Below are 18,922 nucleotides of genomic sequence, written 5' to 3' on the forward strand. Positions count from 1 at the left end.
AATTTGCATTGAAAAGAATATGATAAAGAAAAACCTTCCATCGAATTGGCTCGGTTGTCCTCCTAATCTGTCCCTATTGAAAAATATACAGTTCCAAATATGAGATTCACATTCATTTCTAACTAAATTTTCATCAGAAAATGAAACCATTTGTGTGTGTATATATATGTACATGAACACTGCTACAATCCTGAAGGTTGTTTATTAAGGATTATCGAAAGAGAAAGTAATGATTAAAGAATACAACATACTCTGTTTGATCAGATGATTTTTTTTTTCCTTTTTGTTTTGGTTGGTGGAGCAAGGAACCAGGATCAGCTCATCTTGTACGCCCAACCATGTCGATTCAGGAAGGACTGAACAGCTTCTTTGACGGCAAGGTTTGGCACCAGCTGGTGTTGTTCTAGTGGCACCCTCGTCACGGGATCAAACTTCCCGACCTGATTTATGGCTTACAAGAGTTTGTAAAAAGAAATTTGATGGACAAAGCACAACATTGCCGGTTTCGGAATGCTATTTTCATACAACTTGAAACAAATCAGCATGCATGCACAATGGAAACAGAAAATACAAAAATACAAGGCCTTGATCAAAGGTTGAATTGCTGCACAAGAAAATTACGATTGAGTACAAGGATCGATATAGCTTTATGATACTTCAAGTTATGTCATTAAAGTATGAATTTAGTACCAACTTAAAAAAATAGTTCGATCAATAAATGGAATTGGAAATCACAAACTGTGTAGACTCTATGTCTGCGGACAGTTGAAATAATAGACTTAAAATGATGGCACAAACATGGGAGTGAGAATGCTTTATAGCTCTGTATCTTCAAATTAGTATTTGTATAGGTTACTATCTAAAATAAAGTAAGTGGTCTAGTTCTTGAATAGTAGTACTCCAATAAGGTCTAGCAAATAAATGTTTCAGACGTTTCCAGGATCTAGTAAATAAATACCAGACCCTTTCCCTATACAAGGAACCTTTTCTTCCAACACGAGAATTTCAAGCTTAATATGTCTCCTAATAAAGGATGGTCGTGACGAATTCTCCTCCATCATGAGAGTTGGTAGACTGTTGTACCAACAACAGGAAGCTAAAAGAGAAAAAAGAACATTCTTGGCATTTGTATTTGATCGACTTTTGCATCTTTTGAGCAACCCCCCATGGTTTAAAACAGACAATAGACTCGATGCTTTCAATATTAGAAACGGAAAGAAAAAGAAAAAAGGTGATACATGTTGGGCGAATACCAAAAATAAATACAGATATTCTACAATGAAAATGACGATACCTTCTGAAGATGATCAAGCAACACAGCCCTCTCATAGGTAATGCCACTAGGAGTGATCACAGGATCCCTGAAGATATCGAGTGAGATTTGACAGCAAAGATAATCAGGCACCTAAAATATCACTAACAGAGTCAGATAACAACAAATGAAAGAAATTGTCTTAAATTTGAAGTTATTGGCATGTCTCACATCCTTGGGTCGGTCATCTTCTCCGGCTTTGGTAAACACCTCTTCGAGATATTGCAACTGCTGCAACCGTTCATCTGCAATTTCCTCAGTGCCATCTTGAGAATCCTCAATTGCATAAAAATTCAGAAGAGCTTTCTCGCATGTTTCCCTGAAACAAGAAAACAGTGATGAAAAGGTTATTCGTGGGTAATCAAAACCTCTGAATTATGTAAAAGCTTCATTTATCCAGAAACATAGTATCAGCAAATGACACTTACTTCAATTTCTGCAATTCAGATGCCCTCTTACTAGACATATCCTCCCATTCCAAGTACTTCGCTTTGGAAAGGACCTGCCATATTTCTTCAACAATGTAGCTTGAAGGTTTTGCACCCCTTCCAAGTTCTAATGCCTGCATCAGTAGTTTATTATCGTTAAGATTGTCACTAATTAAGTATTATGAGTGCCGATATAACCAGTCCAGATAACAAATCTCTAACTAAATGGATCCCTAACTAAATCTCTTTAAGTCATCCATTTAGACAAATTTCAATTCCCTAAATGGGATCCCTTTGCATCTTCCATTCAAACAAATCTTGTCCCTAATGAAACCTTTTGAGTGATGACTCCCTATATGGATCCCTTTGACTTGTCCACTTGGACAAATTTAAGTACTATAATCAAAATCCTAATATATCTACTACATTTGTCTAGATCCCTTTTAGTTAATTTGGTCGCTTTGTTGCTTATTTTGTTATTTTGGGGTCCTTGGTTATTTGTATCCTTAATTGTTTTTAATTCATTTCCAATTTTCTTTAGGTTGAAATGTTTATAAGAGATGAAGTTTTCAATATATTTATCATCCTTGAAATAAATTTTAGCATTAATTAATGTTTATACAAGAGCCTTTTTCTTTTCTGTATGAAAAAATCATCTATGCTTCATTAATTTCAATATCAATTCTCTATGTAAGTTTGATTCGATTTGTTGTATAGAATTGGTATCAAAGTGACTTCGTCCTGCATCACTTATGCTCATTCATGATAAACATATGATGAGATGACTAGACACAATGCTTTAAAAGACTCAACAAAGTCCATATGCCATACCAAATATTGTAGACAAAAACTTCAAGATCAGAGTTTGCAAAAGAATAATTCCCAACTAATATCAAATATGTAGAGGAAAACCTGAATTGAGTGTCATGGTATAAAAGTAAAAGTATTCAATGAAATTTTTGTGAAAAAGATAAATTACAATTTTTGATAGTCTTTAATGTTTCCATTGAAAGATAATATTCATACGTAGGCAATGTGTGCCTTGAACAAATGATATGTGCAAGACTTCACCTAATTGAAGACAAAATAAAAATTGGAGAACACTCCATAAATCAAAGTATACCTTTTGCAATTGCTTGATTCCTCCAGAATAGTCATGCCTCTCCAACATTGCATGTCCCATCATATAGTGGGCCTGCGCTACCCCAATAGAAGAACTTTTGTTAAGTCATCAACAATCATCAAATGATAAGTAATGGCATGCAATCAGGACATTCAATCATTGAGGAGACTAAAAAACAAACTACAGGAGTTCATCGTGCAATGACTTTTGTGATAAATCAAGTATGAACCCCTCTGTCTGTCTTGTCTAGTCTGGCTATTTAGTGTGTACCAGTCCAACCATGGTCCTTGATTCTTGAACCACCATCCACTGAGAGCAATATGGATCAAGGCATTTGTAGGTTTTTCACATGCCAAACCATAAGTACCACCCAGTACAGTTGGTATATCACTAGAATGGGTTTAAGTATAATCACTGGTATAGCCCAATATGTTTCGGAGTAACCTATCGTGGAAGTTCAGGCCTCATCTTCAGCTATTTAAATTATTTAAGAGCATTCTAAATCCAAACTTCTCTAATCTTCTCTCCCTCAAACACTAATGAGTTCTAGTATAAAAAAAAAGAGCATTTCAAATGTAAGAAACTTTCTGAACCATTACAAAGATTATCTTAAAAGAAAGAAAGGAAGGAAAACCAACAAGGAACTTGTACAGGTTGGATTTTTTGCCAAAGGACTTGAAGATTTAAGGATTTTACAAAATGGAAATGCTGCACCTCTATCAATGGGTATTTATCCTCTCCAATATAGAGTGTTCTGATATAAGCATGAACTATTGCCCGTTGAATTCTAGGTATTTCTTTGTCCATGTGATATATCAATGGGGTCAGATCACATCCTTAGTGATGCAGGCCAAGGCATGACAAATTGACAATGAATGACAAGAAGACCGAGCAGATCTAATGGCTGTATCTTAGTTCAATATGCATGTGACCTTTCTTCTTCTAAATTGTTACAAACTAGAACTTTGTTTTCTTAGCTCTTGTCTCCATTGATATACATGTGACTTATTTATTAGCTACCAAAGCTTCTACAATTGAATTGCACATCAAGCTCAATATATATGTGACCTTTCCTTCTTCTAAATTTTTGGCTCCTGATTCCTTTTCATTTACCCCATCTTTTGTAGATTAGGGGCTTTATACCTCCTCATTTTGATGAATTGGATTCCTGCATTGAATTGAATACGTACTCCAAACTTTATCTTGTTTATATGTAGTTATTCTTTTAGAGACAATATTTGCTTGAACCTAGTAAACAAATGTGGTCTAATGTGGATATTGAAAAATTTGCATTCAGGAGAATTCTAGATCTTCTCTCTGAGTCCCCTCTTTATAAACACTTCCCTCTTTATAAACAATTCAATATATCTTCTTTGATCAAGATCCAATTCTGTTTTGGTTGGAAATGATTCTTTTCATATGCATTCAATATATCTTCTTTGATCAAGATTCAATACTATTTTGGTTGGAAATGATTATTTTCATATGCATATAAAATCTAGCTTTTGAAGAATAAGAGTTATTAATAATGATTAGTTGTACATAATTTTGAAGTTCCAGATGAGGTTCTTCCAAGTTACAAGCAAAGGTGAATGACAAATTACCCAACCTAGGCAAAATAAATTTTATAGATAATAACTACTTTCTGCACTTGGATATGCTGTACGCCTGTGGATTCATGCTAAATTTAAGCTCCTACATCTCCAAAGTTCTTTGCGTCCACTGTAAATGATATTTACTGTTTCAATAAGAGGCTATATAGGATGAGAGGCACCATCTTAAATCATAGAAAATAGAAAGAATGGTCAACCAGATATTTGGATGACATGGGAACTCAATATAGGCACAATATCTTTGATATACAAAACATAAACATGTAGACAAACTGTTCATAACGTTGATTTCATTTCAGTGATTCAGTCTTCTAACAGAGATGGAATGGGAGTCTTATCTGTTAGTCTAATTTGCATTTTAAACAAATATAGAACAAAGATACAACAGAAAATCCCTTAATCCAGAAACAACAGCAACAACCAAGTCTTATCCCACTAGGTGGGATTAGTTATATAGATACTTCTATGTGCTTGGGCTCTATCCCCTACTATACCATCATTTATAACAACAACAACCAAGTCTTGTCCCACTAGGTGGGGTCGGCTATATGGATTCTTTTACGCTATCGACTTCTATCTCCAAATATATCATCATCTATAGTTAAATAAATTTTATCTTATTTTATTGTTACTAACCAAGTCTTTTTTTGTCTTCCTCTTCCTCAATTTGATATTTGTGTTCGTCATAGTTTCACATCGCCTAACTTGAGCATTTATTTGTCGTCTAAGTACATACTCGTACCATCTTAATAATTTTTTCTCAATAGATACAACCCTGATTTTTTTTCTAATGCTCACATTTTTTATTATGTTCATCCTCGTATATCCACACATCCACCTTAACATCCTCATCTCTACAGCTCTCATCTTCTACTCATATGCTTGAGTCATAGCCCGACATTTAGCTTCATATAACATGGCAGGTCTAAATTACAATTTTGTAGAACTTTCCTTTAAGTTTTAAAGGTACTTTACGGTCACATAAAATACCCGACGCCCTCGTCCATTTCAACCATCCTATCTCTTTCAATCCCTCCATCATTTTGCAAAAATGATCCTAAATATTTAAAACTCTCGGTTCCGAGTAACTCATCATCTCCTATTTTAACAATTGTCTCATTGCGTCTAATATTACTAAGCTTAAATTTCATATATTCTATCTTTATTCTATTAAGCCTAAAACCTTTCCCTTCTAGTTTCCCACCCAGATTCTAGTTTAGCATTTACTCCTTCACGTGTTTCATCTACCAAAACAATATCATCTGTAAACAACATGTACCATCGTACTATGTCTTGAATGTGTGCAATGAGTTCGTCCATAATTAGTGTAAAAAGATAGAAACTTAGAGCATTCTTCTTCATGAAAATATAACAGTTTTTCTTCTAGTGACCTGGAAGCACAGAGAATAAATGGACCACTTGAGCTTACATAAGTTATTGGCGTTCTTGTATTTTATAAAACGGGAGGTTGTACCATATATACTTTCTCCTGTAACATAAAAAAACATACCTCGAGTCCTCGATAGCGTGAATGATATCACAGACAGATAAGAGCCTCACGTGTGACTCCTCTAGCGGTATCCACGCGCACTATATCACGAACTTGACACGATCTGTTAGGTGCTAGCCTCTTGAATCAACAAAACCTTGGAAGCACTACCGATCTCTTCCGATGGAAGAAAGCGAAGAAGAAGTCAAGAGAGAAATGGAGAGAAAGAGTTCTTCTTAAATCTTTCCAAGGATGACTACTTATAATTTCCAAGGAATACGAAGAGTTAAGGTCTCCATTAATTCTTCATTTATAATCTCCATTAATTAAGAAGATGAAGAGTTATGACCTCATTTATGACATTCATTATGATGATTCTTTAAATTCTCTATTAATCATCATTATGATGACTCTTCGAGTTCTCCATTAATCATCATGATTATGATGGCTATTTGAATTCTCTCTTCTTTGGATCAAATAAACTCATATTTGATCTTGATCTTGACTAGCTTTCGATATTTCAGAATTAATTAATAATCCAATTAATTAAATTCTGAAATAATCAATTGGTTAATTTTAGTATCCACTAAAATAATCAATTATAAATAATGTTCATGTCTACGTGCTATGCGTAGAACCCTCTAGGTTTTATACACGAAAGCAGTGTAAATCCATAAACAAACTAAGGTAACCGTCCAGCAATAGTTTTTAGCCACCTAACGTGATAAAATTAATATCAGTCATAAACTATAATCCACCATGAACCGACTACTGTATAATTCAATCTCTTCATCTAAGCCTACATCCCAATTAATTCAATACATTATGCATCATTATCAAATTAATTGTTTTATTTTATTTCGAAGATATAATAGACTTCTCTTGAATGATAAATCATTCCTCCCATGATCATAGATTTTGAGTCACTAATATCTCTATCAAGCGACCATGATGTTAACTCCTAATCCAAGAGAGCGATGAATCTTCTATTGACTCAACACTATTCTCTCTACGCTTTGTTATACACCCAACTATTGTATTAATCACAATCCAATTAAAGACTGCTTTTAACGACATCAAAGCCCATAACTCCACGCATAGAATAAATGAAGGTCTCAAGTCAAAAGATCAGTTACACTCGTTTATAAGAGGAATGACCAATGATGTTTAATATGTGGTCTCCTCTTAAGCGGGTCGTGTCTAGTGTACCTCTAAATTCAAGGCACCCCAAGTACAACTTGGATATCCATCCCTTGGTCTATCTCGACCTAGTTATACTTAGCGTTGATCTAGATATCCGTATCCTCTCCAGATATCTATCTGATCAAGGACTATTTTCAGATTAATATACCCATTAATCTGTGATACTTTATCATTAATCATATACGTACAGAAAAGTAAATAATTAATGATAAATACTTGCCTTTATGAAATAATTATCCCCAAAATACATAAGGAGTGTCTTGGCATATAAGTGCACACACTAATAATCTTTCACTCGCACTATTGCCAAACACTATGGATTCTCAGTCCTAGGCTCCTTACATGGGTCTCATGTTTCAATCCAAGAGGCTAGCACCAAACGAATCGTGTCAAGTTCGTGATCTAGTGCGCGTGGGTACCGCTAGAGGAGTCACACGTGGGGTTCTTATCTGTCTGTGATATTATTCACGTTGATCAAGGACTCGAGGTATGTTTTTTTATGTTATTTTGTAAAAAACTATATGTACCACTAAGAGATCCATGATTTATTATATGTATTCCGCTACACTCCGATTCCAACAGTGGTATCAGAGCTTATTCATATGGTTGGATCATATAGTACGAAACCTCTTCTTCAAAATTTATTTGAGGAATCCGTGTTTCAAGAGATTTCAAAGAAATCTAAATTCCTTCATTTCCCGTTATATGCCTTAATATTGCTGGATAGAAATAAACTTTATCTAATAAATGCCTTAATATTTCTTGATAGAAATAAATTTTATCTAAAAACCTGTAAAGTAATACATGTTGTAATTTAGATATAAATTCCTTATGGCATAAGTACATTAATATGTTAAAATCTTCGAGGCCTATTTGTCTTAAAAGACTACGAGGATTAATGGAGATAAATCTTGTAATGAGTTTGTGCAAATGTGGAAGAAGTTAATTATGGTGAGATATTTTAATAATTATAAAATCCCTTAAATATATTAAAGTCAAGATTTGTTAAATGCCCTCCACTAATAACTATGATGATAGTTAGAGTTTTTACATAAGTCAGTATAGCTCAGCCGTAGGCTTGTGTCAAGACATCTATAATTTATCATAATTATTATTGGGTTGACTTAACTCAAATTCGTTGACTTGTTTAGCTCAGCTAAGGTCAATTGATTCGAGGAGTGTTGAGAATATAAGACTCGACAAGAATATACTGAAAGTCACAAATTTGTGATTGACAAGTTAAGGCCTACTTGATGAATGTAGTATGAAGGTACAGCTCAGCTGTGTGCATACTATATGATTTAGGGTTTCAGTTCTATTAGAAATTGTCACCAACCAATTCCTGATTCTAACAGTGAGGGTTGTTGGACTTGAATAAAATAATAGGAGTTATAAAAATCCTTTATTAAATATATTTCACAAATACTAAAACTCTGTTTTAAATTTTAGATGGCAACACAAGTACCTTATCATTGCGAAGTATTCTCGAGAAAGAGAATACCCTCCTCGATTCCAACTACCTGGATTGGTATAGGAAATTGAAAATCGTCTTAAGACACGAGAGAAAAATTTACGTGCTCGAAGATGAACCACTGAAAGAGCCTAGACCCGATGCTTCAGACGAAGATCAGTCATATTATTCTCAGTATATGGAAGATGCACTAGATGTGCAATGCCAGTTATTCCGCTTGTCTGGTCATTACATCCTCGTACATATCTTTAATTAGTTCAATATATATTACGCTAACACCTTTCTTTTATAGAATTCTCTATATAATTACTCTTAGGATTTTATCATAAGCATTTTCTAAGTCAATGAATATTATGTGCAGATCTAGTTTTTGCTCCTGATATTTTTCAAATAATTGTCTAAGAAGAAGTTTAGCTTCTATTGTCGACCTTCCAGAAATGAATCCAAATTAATTTTCGACCACCATGGGCTCCTTTCTTAGTCTTTTTTCTATTACTTTTTTTCCAAAGTTTTATGGTATGACTCATTAGTTTAATACCCCTATAGTTTGCATAATTTTGTATATCTCCCTTATTCTTATATAAGGAAACTATAGTACTAACCCTTTATTCAGACATTGTTTTCATTTTCAATATCATGTTAAATAATTTTGTAAGTCATTCAATACCTTGTTTCCTTAAGCACTTCTATACCTGTATCGGAATATCATCTGGTCCAATGACTTTTCCATTGTGCATCTCATTTAAAGCTTGTTCTGCTTCTAAAGTTTGAATTCTATAATAAAAATTTAAATTTCTATATTCATTTAACCTACTTAAATTACCTAAGTTAAGTTGGTCATCAAAACCTTCATTAAAAAGTTGATGAAAATACATCTTCTACTGTTCTTTTATTTCTCAATAATTTATTAGTACTCTATTACATTCATCTTTAATATATTTTATTTGGATAAGATCTTTTGTCTTTCTTTGTCTCACTGTAGCTATTCTATAAATGTCTCTTTCCCTTTCTTTTGTATCCAATTTTTAATATAATCATTCAAAAGTTTCATTCTTTACTTTATTCACTATTTTCTTAGCCTCTTTCTTGGCTATTGTATATTTTTTAAAATTTTATTCGTTCTTACAAATATATAATTCAGTATAAGCTGTTCATTTTTCATTCCCTTTCTCTTATACTTTCTCATTCCACCAACAAGATTCCTTATTTAGTGATGCATGTCCCTTTGACTTACTGAGTACACTCTTAGCTATTATTTTCAACTTTGATATCATCTTATCTCATATGGTATTAGAGTTACCATATATTTCACCTAATATTTGTACTCTTATCTTCTCTTTAAATATATTTTGCTTCCCATTCTACAACTTCTACCACTTAATTCTAAGAGTCGTATATATATTTCTCTAGGGATAACCTTGCAATATTTACAAATCTTTCTATTCTTCTTCCTAATAATAAGAAAGTCAATTTGCGATTTATTATTCCCACTTTTGAACGTGACTAAGTGTTTTCCTCTTTTCTTAAAAAATATAGTAGCTAATATAAGGTCATATGTTATTGCAAAATCTAATATAGTTTTCCCTTCTCCATTTCTCATTCCAAACTCATAACCCCCATATACCCTCTCATATTCCTCATTTTTCACTCCGACATGTCATTTAGATCACTTCCTATTAAAATCATTTCATTTGGTGGAATGTTTTGTAATACTTCATCTAAGTTGTCACAAAATCTTGATTTGATAGCTTTATATAATCCTACTTGCAGTGCATATATGCTAGTTATGTTCATAGTTTCTTTTGCCACTTTTATCTTAAGGGTTATAATTCGATCCCCTTTTCTAACTTCTCCTACAACTTCATCCTTTAACGATCTATCTATAACAATACTCACTCCATTTTTTGCTTTACTCTTTCCTGTGTATCATAACTTAAAACCCAAATTTTCTATCATCTTTGTCTTCTCGCTTACCCATTTTGTCTCTTGTACACACAAAATACTAATTTTTCTCCTAATCGGCATATCTACTAACTCCATTGATTTACAAGTGAGGGTTCTTCCATGTTTTAAATTTTAGACTATTAGTTTCCTATCATATTTACTCTTATCGAACATATGGTGTGAGAACTCTTGTCTATTTAACATTACACCCAGCGGTCATTGCCGATACGTTACAGTCGGACCCTGCAACGCGAACTCTTGCATATTTAGCACTACACCTGAGTTTTGGATGCAACGGTCCTTAACGAAAAATTACAGTCGGATCCTACAACTCGTTCCTTCCGGGGAACAACCTATCATTAACACAGTGGTTTAATGGATCCATTCATTGGACATTTGTCATAGTTTTAACGTTGGTTGGCAACGAAACGTAATCCTCCTCCTTTATCCGGGGTTGGGACTGACCATGACTGATTCGTCATGGATGGAGTTTATATCACCATTTATATTCAAATAAATTTTATTTTATTTTATCATAGCTAACCAACTTTTTTTTATCTTTCTCTTCTTCGTTTGATGTGCACGTTATGCAAGCATGAAAAAGCATAAGTTAGAATGCAAACGGTTGTACCTAGGACTAAAAGAGGCACAAGTTGATAATGTAGGGTATTTAAACTAGCTAAACTAAATCTAAAAAATAAATCTTTTTAATGATCATTGCAACTGAATTGGCAACAGGGAAGCATCGCCAAACTTTACGCATGGAGTGACATTACTCATCAACCAATTGGATAGCAAGCAAATGTAAGGTTGAAAAGAAAGATAAAGGGATAATCAGTAGACGAGACCCTCGAATTGGGGTTACATTGAATATAGCAATCAAGAATATGGGCAAAAGAGCAATCTAAAAGGTACAAATGGACATTAAAAAAAATGCAATTACCTTAACGGAATGGCTGTCTAGATGAAGAGCACTTGTACAGTCCTCTTCGACCCTATCCCATTCCCTACAAAACTCAAAAAGCAAAACAGCCTAATACTAATTAAGATACCTATGTGGAAGAATTATAGCAAGAAAACAATGAGCGCATATGATTGTTACAAACTTCCGCTTCATATAGCATAACGCTCGGTTCGTCCAATAGACCGCCACATCCGGGCACAAGGTAATAGCCTGTTTTGTCAAATCACGCAATCAATCTAACATAAAGAATCGCGTGGAAAAGGAAACTGGTGAAGCAAGATTTCACGAAATGAATAATCGATCATGAGAACATCATCCGAAAGTCCAATTTTTTGGTTCTCACCTTGAGATCTACACCAGATCACTCAACGTGAAAAATACATGGATTGCAACAAGGGAAAAAGAAAAAGAAAGCATTTTTACAAGAAAATTAAACGTATCTCCGCCAAGATAGAGGGGAAAAAAACAGAAGGATCGATGGATCAAAGGGATAAGGGCCGTACGGATGCAATGGACCGAATTCTCCACGGGCAAAGGTGGAAAATGGAAGCTATACCTCGGTGTACGCATCGATGGCGGCGCCGAGGCGATTCTTGCTGAAGTAGCTGTTCCCATCTTGCTTCAGGATCTCCGCCTGCCTCGCCACGCTCGCCGGCACCGGCGCCATCACGCTGCCGCCCACCTTCCGCGACCGCTCGCTCTCGAAACTTCCCAATAGACGAAACGACGCGCAAGGAAGCATGGCCGACGGAAATGTGGAGTAGTAGTTAAATAAACAGGATGCGAGGTTGCTACTGTAAATATCATTTAATTTTATATCTTAAACGAAATTAATATTGTATTTAACCATTTTTTTTAAGTCTTCTGTTTTTTTTTAAAAAATAAATTTATTTATTTATGACAATAATAATAATAATGATAAATACTTTTAATTTTTTTAAAAAAATTATCATGACCAATTCAAGCTCCTTTAACAGGGATCCATACCTCTAACTAACTACAACTTAAAAGAAACCAACTCAAACCGAGTTCAACTATATTTAAATTTATTTATTTTCTTATCCAAATTATTTAAATTTATTTTAAAAACCTTATCAAATTCACTTATCGAGCCCAACTGTTATATAAATTAAATTATTAATTTACTACATAAAATTTATACTAGTATTTTTAGATAATTTAAGATTGTAAAAAGTTTATAAATGCTTATTTTTAAAAAAAAAATTAATAAATAGGTTTATTTATCCATAAATGAATTGAGTTTACTAGGGCTCACCTTGTTTATTTAAAATTAACTTATAATATATTTTACTAATTAGAAACTTTTATAATGGGAGATTGGGAGTTTGATCTGCTGCGCGCCAACTGCTGCACGGCAGCGTCCGCGGCCAAGGGCACGCGACCACGTGGGTTGACTGCCCCATGTCAGCGCGGAGACTGCCGCGCAGCAGAACATTACTCTTAATAATGATAGTAAAATCTCCATTACCATCACTGCTTTCTATCACCATTGCATCTCAAGCTCTATAATACAGTCAGGGAGCCAACAAATTTATACTATTACAACAAAGAACTGAAAAAGGGTATCGATACTATCGGATAGCCAATCGAGAAGCTAGCAATTCCAGTGCTATGCAAGCAAAACTGTTTCGGAAAATGGTCTGTCTCTTAGTTCGCAATGCTAACACTTTCTCAGGCTGCATTGGCATAAAATGCTAATGATCAAGAGTAGTGATTCACTGTTCGTGTGTAAGCCACCATCAAATTTACTCTTTGTCGAAACTTAAACATGAATCCAGTTAAACAAAGGGACCTCTGAATTTTATGGACAGCGATTGTAGATCAGTGTTGTAGAGTACTAACTAGTCGCGCTCTACCGGGGTTAAGCAACGAGTGGGACATTATCCATCCCTACCAAATGAGAAGACATCGTCAATAGAGAGCTAAGAATTATTCAAAATATGAATCAGTTTGAATGATAGAAGGCAGTTCGAAAGTAGAATGCTTATTCGCGAATGCATCACCTGTTCAGTAGCTTTATTCTTGAATGTCGTATACGAAGATGACACAATCTTGCAAGACTCTGCGATATGAGAAAGAAAGTTGGCATTTGTAGCGAGCAACGGTTCTTCGTATCTCGATTGGCCGGTGCTCCTAAATTTTGTCAAAGCTTGTTTTGAGTGTGACGAACAGATGAAAGACAGAAGAACATGAGCCTGTGGTAAAAGAAAGGTGTCCGATAAGTTAAGCAGGTGTTTTATGTATATTTGACATTTAGTAACCAGTGCTCACATGGAAAGCCGCTTTAAGTACATCGTCTGATTTTGCTTGATCCTTGAGCAATGCATAGATTTTACCCTTCGAAGGGTTATATGTGATCATGTATCTCTCCTCCTGTGATTGGACAAACAACTCAAACTCCGAAGATAGAAGTAGAAGATGCAACAAATAAAGCTGGGAATGTGAATTAAAATTGCAGCGAGCAGGAATCATAAGATCAAATATACCTCGAACAAGGGCTGGATAGCGACAAATGAAGATGGCTCCTGGAATGCTTCAGAAAATCTTGATCCTGAACATAAGGTAAAATAGATATAGCAGTGCAAATTGTAAAGGTGAACAGGAAGAGTCATTTATTTGTCGCATACCTATAACAATTGGTGTACGGTTAGACCATGGAGGATTAAAAATGTTCTCCTTTACATTGCCTTCCCTTAATGATGGAACAATCCCTAGAAAATTTCAAGCATTGTTAATAGAGGTTACAGAAGAAGATATTATACAAAAAATCTATTCCAAAGACAGTCGAATGTCACTAAGTAGTCAGAGTAATAGAAATGAAATACATATTTAAATTGGATAGAATTGGAAGTGCGAGGGATAAAAGATACTCTAGTTAAGAGATGAATATTTCTAGTGGCATAGGCTTGCATAGCATATAATGCTGTTTCCATATAACCAACCCTCGATAGTTTGGACTACTAACACAACTTGAAGTAGAAAAAACTGCCTAGAAGAAAATATGAGTTTCCTTCTTTCCATTTTCTAAAAATGAAAAATCATATCATTATTATCGAACACCATTACCAGTTTATTTGATTTTACTATAACAGCAGTAAATATCTATTATACACAGAACTCTTTCAAACTTCTCTGTTCATTAACTGCCTTAGAATTTTGCGAACATCACATTGCCTACTTGATAGATCCATCAAATGAGGGTAGACTTTAGTTACACTATTTACTAGCTGAAGTTGATCAGAAAAGTAGTTAAGTACACAACATCAAAGTACTTCATGATATCTTGGTGCAAACAAAAATGCATTTAAACTGTATATATCTTGCTTCACGTACCAGTCTTGATGAAGGAATCCACTGCCACAGCAAATCTTTCCCTGTTTAATGTATTCAATACTACTGATTTGACCTAGCAAAGATGTAGAATACACATAATAAACTTGTTGAAATAGTAAAAAATGACACACAGCACCTTGAGCCGACAGAGACTAACCTCCTGATATGAGCTAAACAGATACCCACATGACAAGAATGTGAATGAGGCCACCAAAGATGGATTTCTTTTTGATATCATGATAGACAGTCCAGTACCCAACTTAAACAAAAAGGGAAAATTTCTATCAGTAGCATTTTGATACAGTTCTACAGCAAAAACTTGTAAAGGAAGGAAAATGAGGGATACGTCAGACAATTTATCTGATTTTTGAATGATAACATTTCTCTGTCAAGCATAAAGGCAACAGAGTGTAACTTATTCAAAAAGGAAGTTATTCCTGATAGTAAGAATGAAGCAAATGCAAGTGAAGAATGATTTCATCGATATTATAATTGTCTGAAAGACTTTTTCTGTAGAACTTAATTCTATTTAGCATTTGTGAAGGATCCAAAAGAATGCATAGTAAGTCAAGTTGGCATGCCTTCTAATCTACAAGTTAAAAGCTTTCTGAGGTAACTATGAATTTATTTCATTTCTTTAATTTTCTCTTCTTATTAGGTTCCAATTTTGAAAAGCTTGCAAGAACTAAAGCCCATCTAGAGAATAAAACTTTGTGGCACCAAAAAGATAGAAATTTGAAAAGATAGCATACCGTACACAACCTGCTTTACCAATTCGACTCATTCTAAATTTTGCAGAAGTTAATATGCTTGAAGAAACATCAAAAGTTTTTTTTTATTTAGGTCAAGTCATTGAAATTGAGAAACAAGCTAGAAAAAGGGATAGTAACTGGACTAACCCATGCATAATAAAGTAATAGCATGCACAAGTCTACACTGCAAGAATAGTTGGGACGACTGCCTACCGAAGTGGAAAGTGTTCTCAAACATTTAGAATGTCTATATTCCAGGTAATTGTTGAACAGAATAGCCTACCAGATCAGCGATATTGGCAACACATTCTCCTTTAGCAGTGACGTCCCCTATATTTTCTCCTTTGGCATAGGCCTTGTAGATTGGAGTACGTGTAGATGTCGATGTCACAGCAGCAACATTCTGCAAGGGAGACAATTAAGGTATCACACATCATGCAGATCCTATTATCCTCAAATGAAACTAGACATTGAGCGCATAGCTTTGCTTCCTAACCTTCAGAACATTGGCCACACAAGCAAGCGGCAAGAAAAGCTGTGGAACTGCAGCAGTTGCTAACTCTACTCCTGCACCTAACTCCATCAAAAGATCACCAGCAAAGCGAAGCTGTTGGAAATATAAACTATCAGTCAACAATTATTTGCCATATACAGAAGCTATGAAATGGAAAGAGCACGAGGGTATACCTGCTTCAGATCATAGTCAAACTTTTTTCCTTGACGTGAGTAGAGCATTTTGCCAACCCGGCCAGCTCCATCCTGGATAAATTTTGAAGATATGATTAAAAGCCAAAATGAAGTACTTGGTCAAACAGATTCAGTATGGGAAAATGAAAATTGTTTCGACGAACCAACACAGGAAATATATCATTGTTTTTTTTATTCTTAAACTAACAAATAAGCAAATAATTCTTCAACTAAGCAATGCAAACTTTGATTGTTTTTACAGGATGAATTAAAGTAATTATTTACTTTACACACTCAAGCCAAGGGTATACACAGGAAAGGACAGTAACATCAGAAGAAAAAAGTTTAAATCTAGACATTGAATATTGCTATCTGAAATAGTTTAGGCTCATGGTCAAGAAAAAAGGTTTAGAAAAGATTAAGTCAAGATCATTACATAAGCAATAAGTGAATTCAACATAGACTACTAATTTTTCTGGGAAAAAAAAATTTACCTTGAGTATCCAATTGATGGCAACAGCACCTGATGCAGCTGTATTTTTGGATACTCCTACAGAGTTTAACAGTGTCCGTGTTGTGAAAACACCCATGGCTCCACCAAAGAAATGCTGAACAACAGAAAGAAACACTAGTGAGGAACTCAAAACAAAAAAGAAATAACAATTTCCTTCATTGCTATAAGAATAAAGTAACAAATGGATTCACACTACTTCAGATAAACTAGTATTTACCTTCAAAGCCCTCCATCTCATATATGGGACATAAGAAGGGGTCACACTGTCAGGAAAACCTTCAGGCACTACATACAATCTTACGAATGACATCAACTCCTGCATGTGAATGCATATTTAGCAATTCAGCATGGATCTACAATAGCCATCTTAAATACACAAAATATAAGTCGTCACTTGCCTTAGGAGTCACAGGAAAAAAAATCGACAATACGTTCAGGAATTTAAGCATAAATAACTTATCTTGATCATCACAGAGGTACGTAGGTGAACAAGATGATCCACATTATAGGGGGCAAAAATGAACTAGGACAGCATGGTGAAAGACTAAGGGCAAGCTTCCTCATTTCACAGGATGCATATTGTTCAATATCCGATTTTAGTTTCTACAAAGCCAAGATATTGTTTTGACAAACATTTCTAGGGAAAGCGACCTTGAAAACATCTTCAGTATAATGATTTATGATCTGTCATCTTCCTTAACCTACTGAAGGCAGAGTCTTTCTTTAGAACATCGGCGAACAAGAGACAGTGCCATATAAAAGACATATATAGTCTTGCTTCGTTTCACCAAAAGAGATTAAAATCAATGCAGAGACGAATCGAAGCAAAATAATGCTCAGAGATGTCACCTCCAAGGGATCCACGGGGCTCTGCATCGGGACGGCGCGCAGAGACGGTCCCTTCCGCGCCTTAGTTCCGGGCGGGCATTCCACGTCGTCCAGCACATAACTCCACCTCCTCCCGTCGATCTCCTCGCAGCAGAGGACCCTGGGAGCGGTGAGGGTGAGGCCGAGGCCGGGGTCGACGGTCGCCCCGAGCCTGACCTCGGTCTGGATCCGGTCGTCCCGCAGCGGCAGAGCGGTGGGTGAGGCGAGGGTGGCGACGGCGTTGGCGCGGACGGCGTCGCGGACGATGTCGCGGGCCTCGAGGCTGGGCGAGGGCTTCAATGGACCCGGAGCCATGGTCGAATCGAGGCGGCGGATTGGGCGCTGGAAGAGTGAGGAAGGGGGGATTTAGAGGGCGAGAGTAGAGGGGTCGCCTCGGTTGTGTCGCCGGCGATTTTGGGGGCGTCGTCCGGGTTGTGACAGCTCCGCATAAGCATAAATACTAAGAAAGGAAATAATAAAGAATTGGAGGGTGGCGTCCAAACTGTTGCAAAATTGGTGGCTCCCCTGGCTGCGGGTCACCGAACCGGTCCGAGTTGGTCCATTTTTCCAAGTCGAACCTTCTATGGTGAAAAATATGCTCCGCAAAGAAAATAAAACTAACCCAGGAGTGCGTTGTTAGAGCGAATGGAGTTTACTATTTAGAAGGAATAAATTATAAAGAAATTTATCAATATTTTATATTTATTAAAAATTAATTTTAAAATCTATTAATGTAACCATCTATACAGTGCCAACTATATTAATCCAGCGAGTAGAGATGGCAACAGGTCCATGTCCGGATTGAGACGGGTTTGATCAAATCTGAGACCCTCCCCCATCTCCCTTTGGGCCTCCGTCTCGTTCTAAGAATTTGATAGGACGGATAAGATTTGTTAGATTTGTCATATTTTATTTTTTTAAAAATATAAAATAAAAAATTTTTAAAAATAATTAAATATTAAATTTATTTTTTAATATTTATATTAATAATATTTTGTAATTTTCGTAATATTATCACAAATTAAAATCTATCAATTCTAATTAAATTAAAAATTAATTATCAATTTTTAATTAATAATTAATAAATAAATAAAATATTATATGGCACGGGTCCAAAGCTAGTCCAATTAAACCCATGACTCATCCTGGATCCGCCTTGAGACCTGTTTAAACGGGTCTAAATATATTCTATCGAAAGGAT

At 35.2% G+C, this 18,922-nt stretch overlaps 2 protein-coding genes across 3 annotated transcripts; both read right to left on the reverse strand.

Annotated features, from left to right (window-relative positions):
- Positions 1-127: 127 nt before the first annotated feature.
- Positions 128-12,309, reverse strand: LOC122043054 (E3 ubiquitin-protein ligase CHIP-like). 2 transcript variants are annotated; one of them, XM_042603499.1, is made up of 8 exons: positions 12,104-12,309; positions 11,686-11,757; positions 11,527-11,616; positions 2,864-2,935; positions 1,741-1,874; positions 1,484-1,631; positions 1,295-1,405; positions 128-440 (listed from the first exon to the last, which is right to left on the reverse strand). In XM_042603499.1, exons 1-8 carry the CDS (start codon positions 12,287-12,289, stop codon positions 315-317), a joined length of 939 nt encoding a protein of 312 aa, XP_042459433.1. In that variant the 5' UTR covers positions 12,290-12,309; the 3' UTR covers positions 128-314. The 2 variants fall into 2 exon arrangements, with proteins under 2 accessions (XP_042459433.1, XP_042459434.1); XM_042603500.1 differs by having other exon boundaries at positions 11,527-11,590; positions 11,690-11,757; positions 12,104-12,308.
- Positions 12,310-13,028: 719 nt separating this feature from the next.
- LOC122043056 (protein root UVB sensitive 6-like) lies at positions 13,029-18,171 on the reverse strand. Its single transcript, XM_042603501.1, has 13 exons — positions 17,704-18,171; positions 17,072-17,170; positions 16,835-16,948; positions 16,341-16,412; positions 16,150-16,260; positions 15,937-16,056; positions 15,059-15,160; positions 14,902-14,974; positions 14,196-14,279; positions 14,055-14,119; positions 13,840-13,941; positions 13,572-13,763; positions 13,029-13,458 (listed from the first exon to the last, which is right to left on the reverse strand). Exons 1-13 carry the CDS (start codon positions 18,034-18,036, stop codon positions 13,390-13,392), a joined length of 1,536 nt encoding a protein of 511 aa, XP_042459435.1. The 5' UTR covers positions 18,037-18,171; the 3' UTR covers positions 13,029-13,389.
- Between the last annotated feature and the right edge of the window lie 751 nt (positions 18,172-18,922).

This window comes from Zingiber officinale, chromosome 2A, assembly GCF_018446385.1.
Source record: "Zingiber officinale cultivar Zhangliang chromosome 2A, Zo_v1.1, whole genome shotgun sequence".
Taxonomy (NCBI): Eukaryota; Viridiplantae; Streptophyta; class Magnoliopsida; order Zingiberales; family Zingiberaceae; genus Zingiber; species Zingiber officinale.

What these genes read in the sequence shown, in the direction of transcription:
- LOC122043056 (XM_042603501.1), bottom strand. Translation starts at nt 18,036, where the DNA reads ATGGCTCCGGGTCCATTGAAGCCCTCGCCCAGCCTCGAGGCCCGCGAC. An exon ending in CCATCAATTGGATACTCAAG is followed by an intron (nt 16,413 to 16,834) that starts GTAAATTTTTTT and finishes AAATTTATCCAG; the next exon opens with GATGGAGCTGGCCGGGTTGG. An exon ending in AGAATAAAGCTACTGAACAG is followed by an intron (nt 13,459 to 13,571) that starts GTGATGCATTCG and finishes CTCATTTGGTAG; the next exon opens with GGATGGATAATGTCCCACTC.
- LOC122043054 (XM_042603499.1), bottom strand. Translation starts at nt 12,289, where the DNA reads ATGCTTCCTTGCGCGTCGTTTCGTCTATTGGGAAGTTTCGAGAGCGAG. An exon ending in CCATCGATGCGTACACCGAG is followed by an intron (nt 11,758 to 12,103) that starts GTATAGCTTCCA and finishes TTGACAAAACAG; the next exon opens with GCTATTACCTTGTGCCCGGA. An exon ending in TAGACAGCCATTCCGTTAAG is followed by an intron (nt 2,936 to 11,526) that starts GTAATTGCATTT and finishes GGGGTAGCGCAG; the next exon opens with GCCCACTATATGATGGGACA.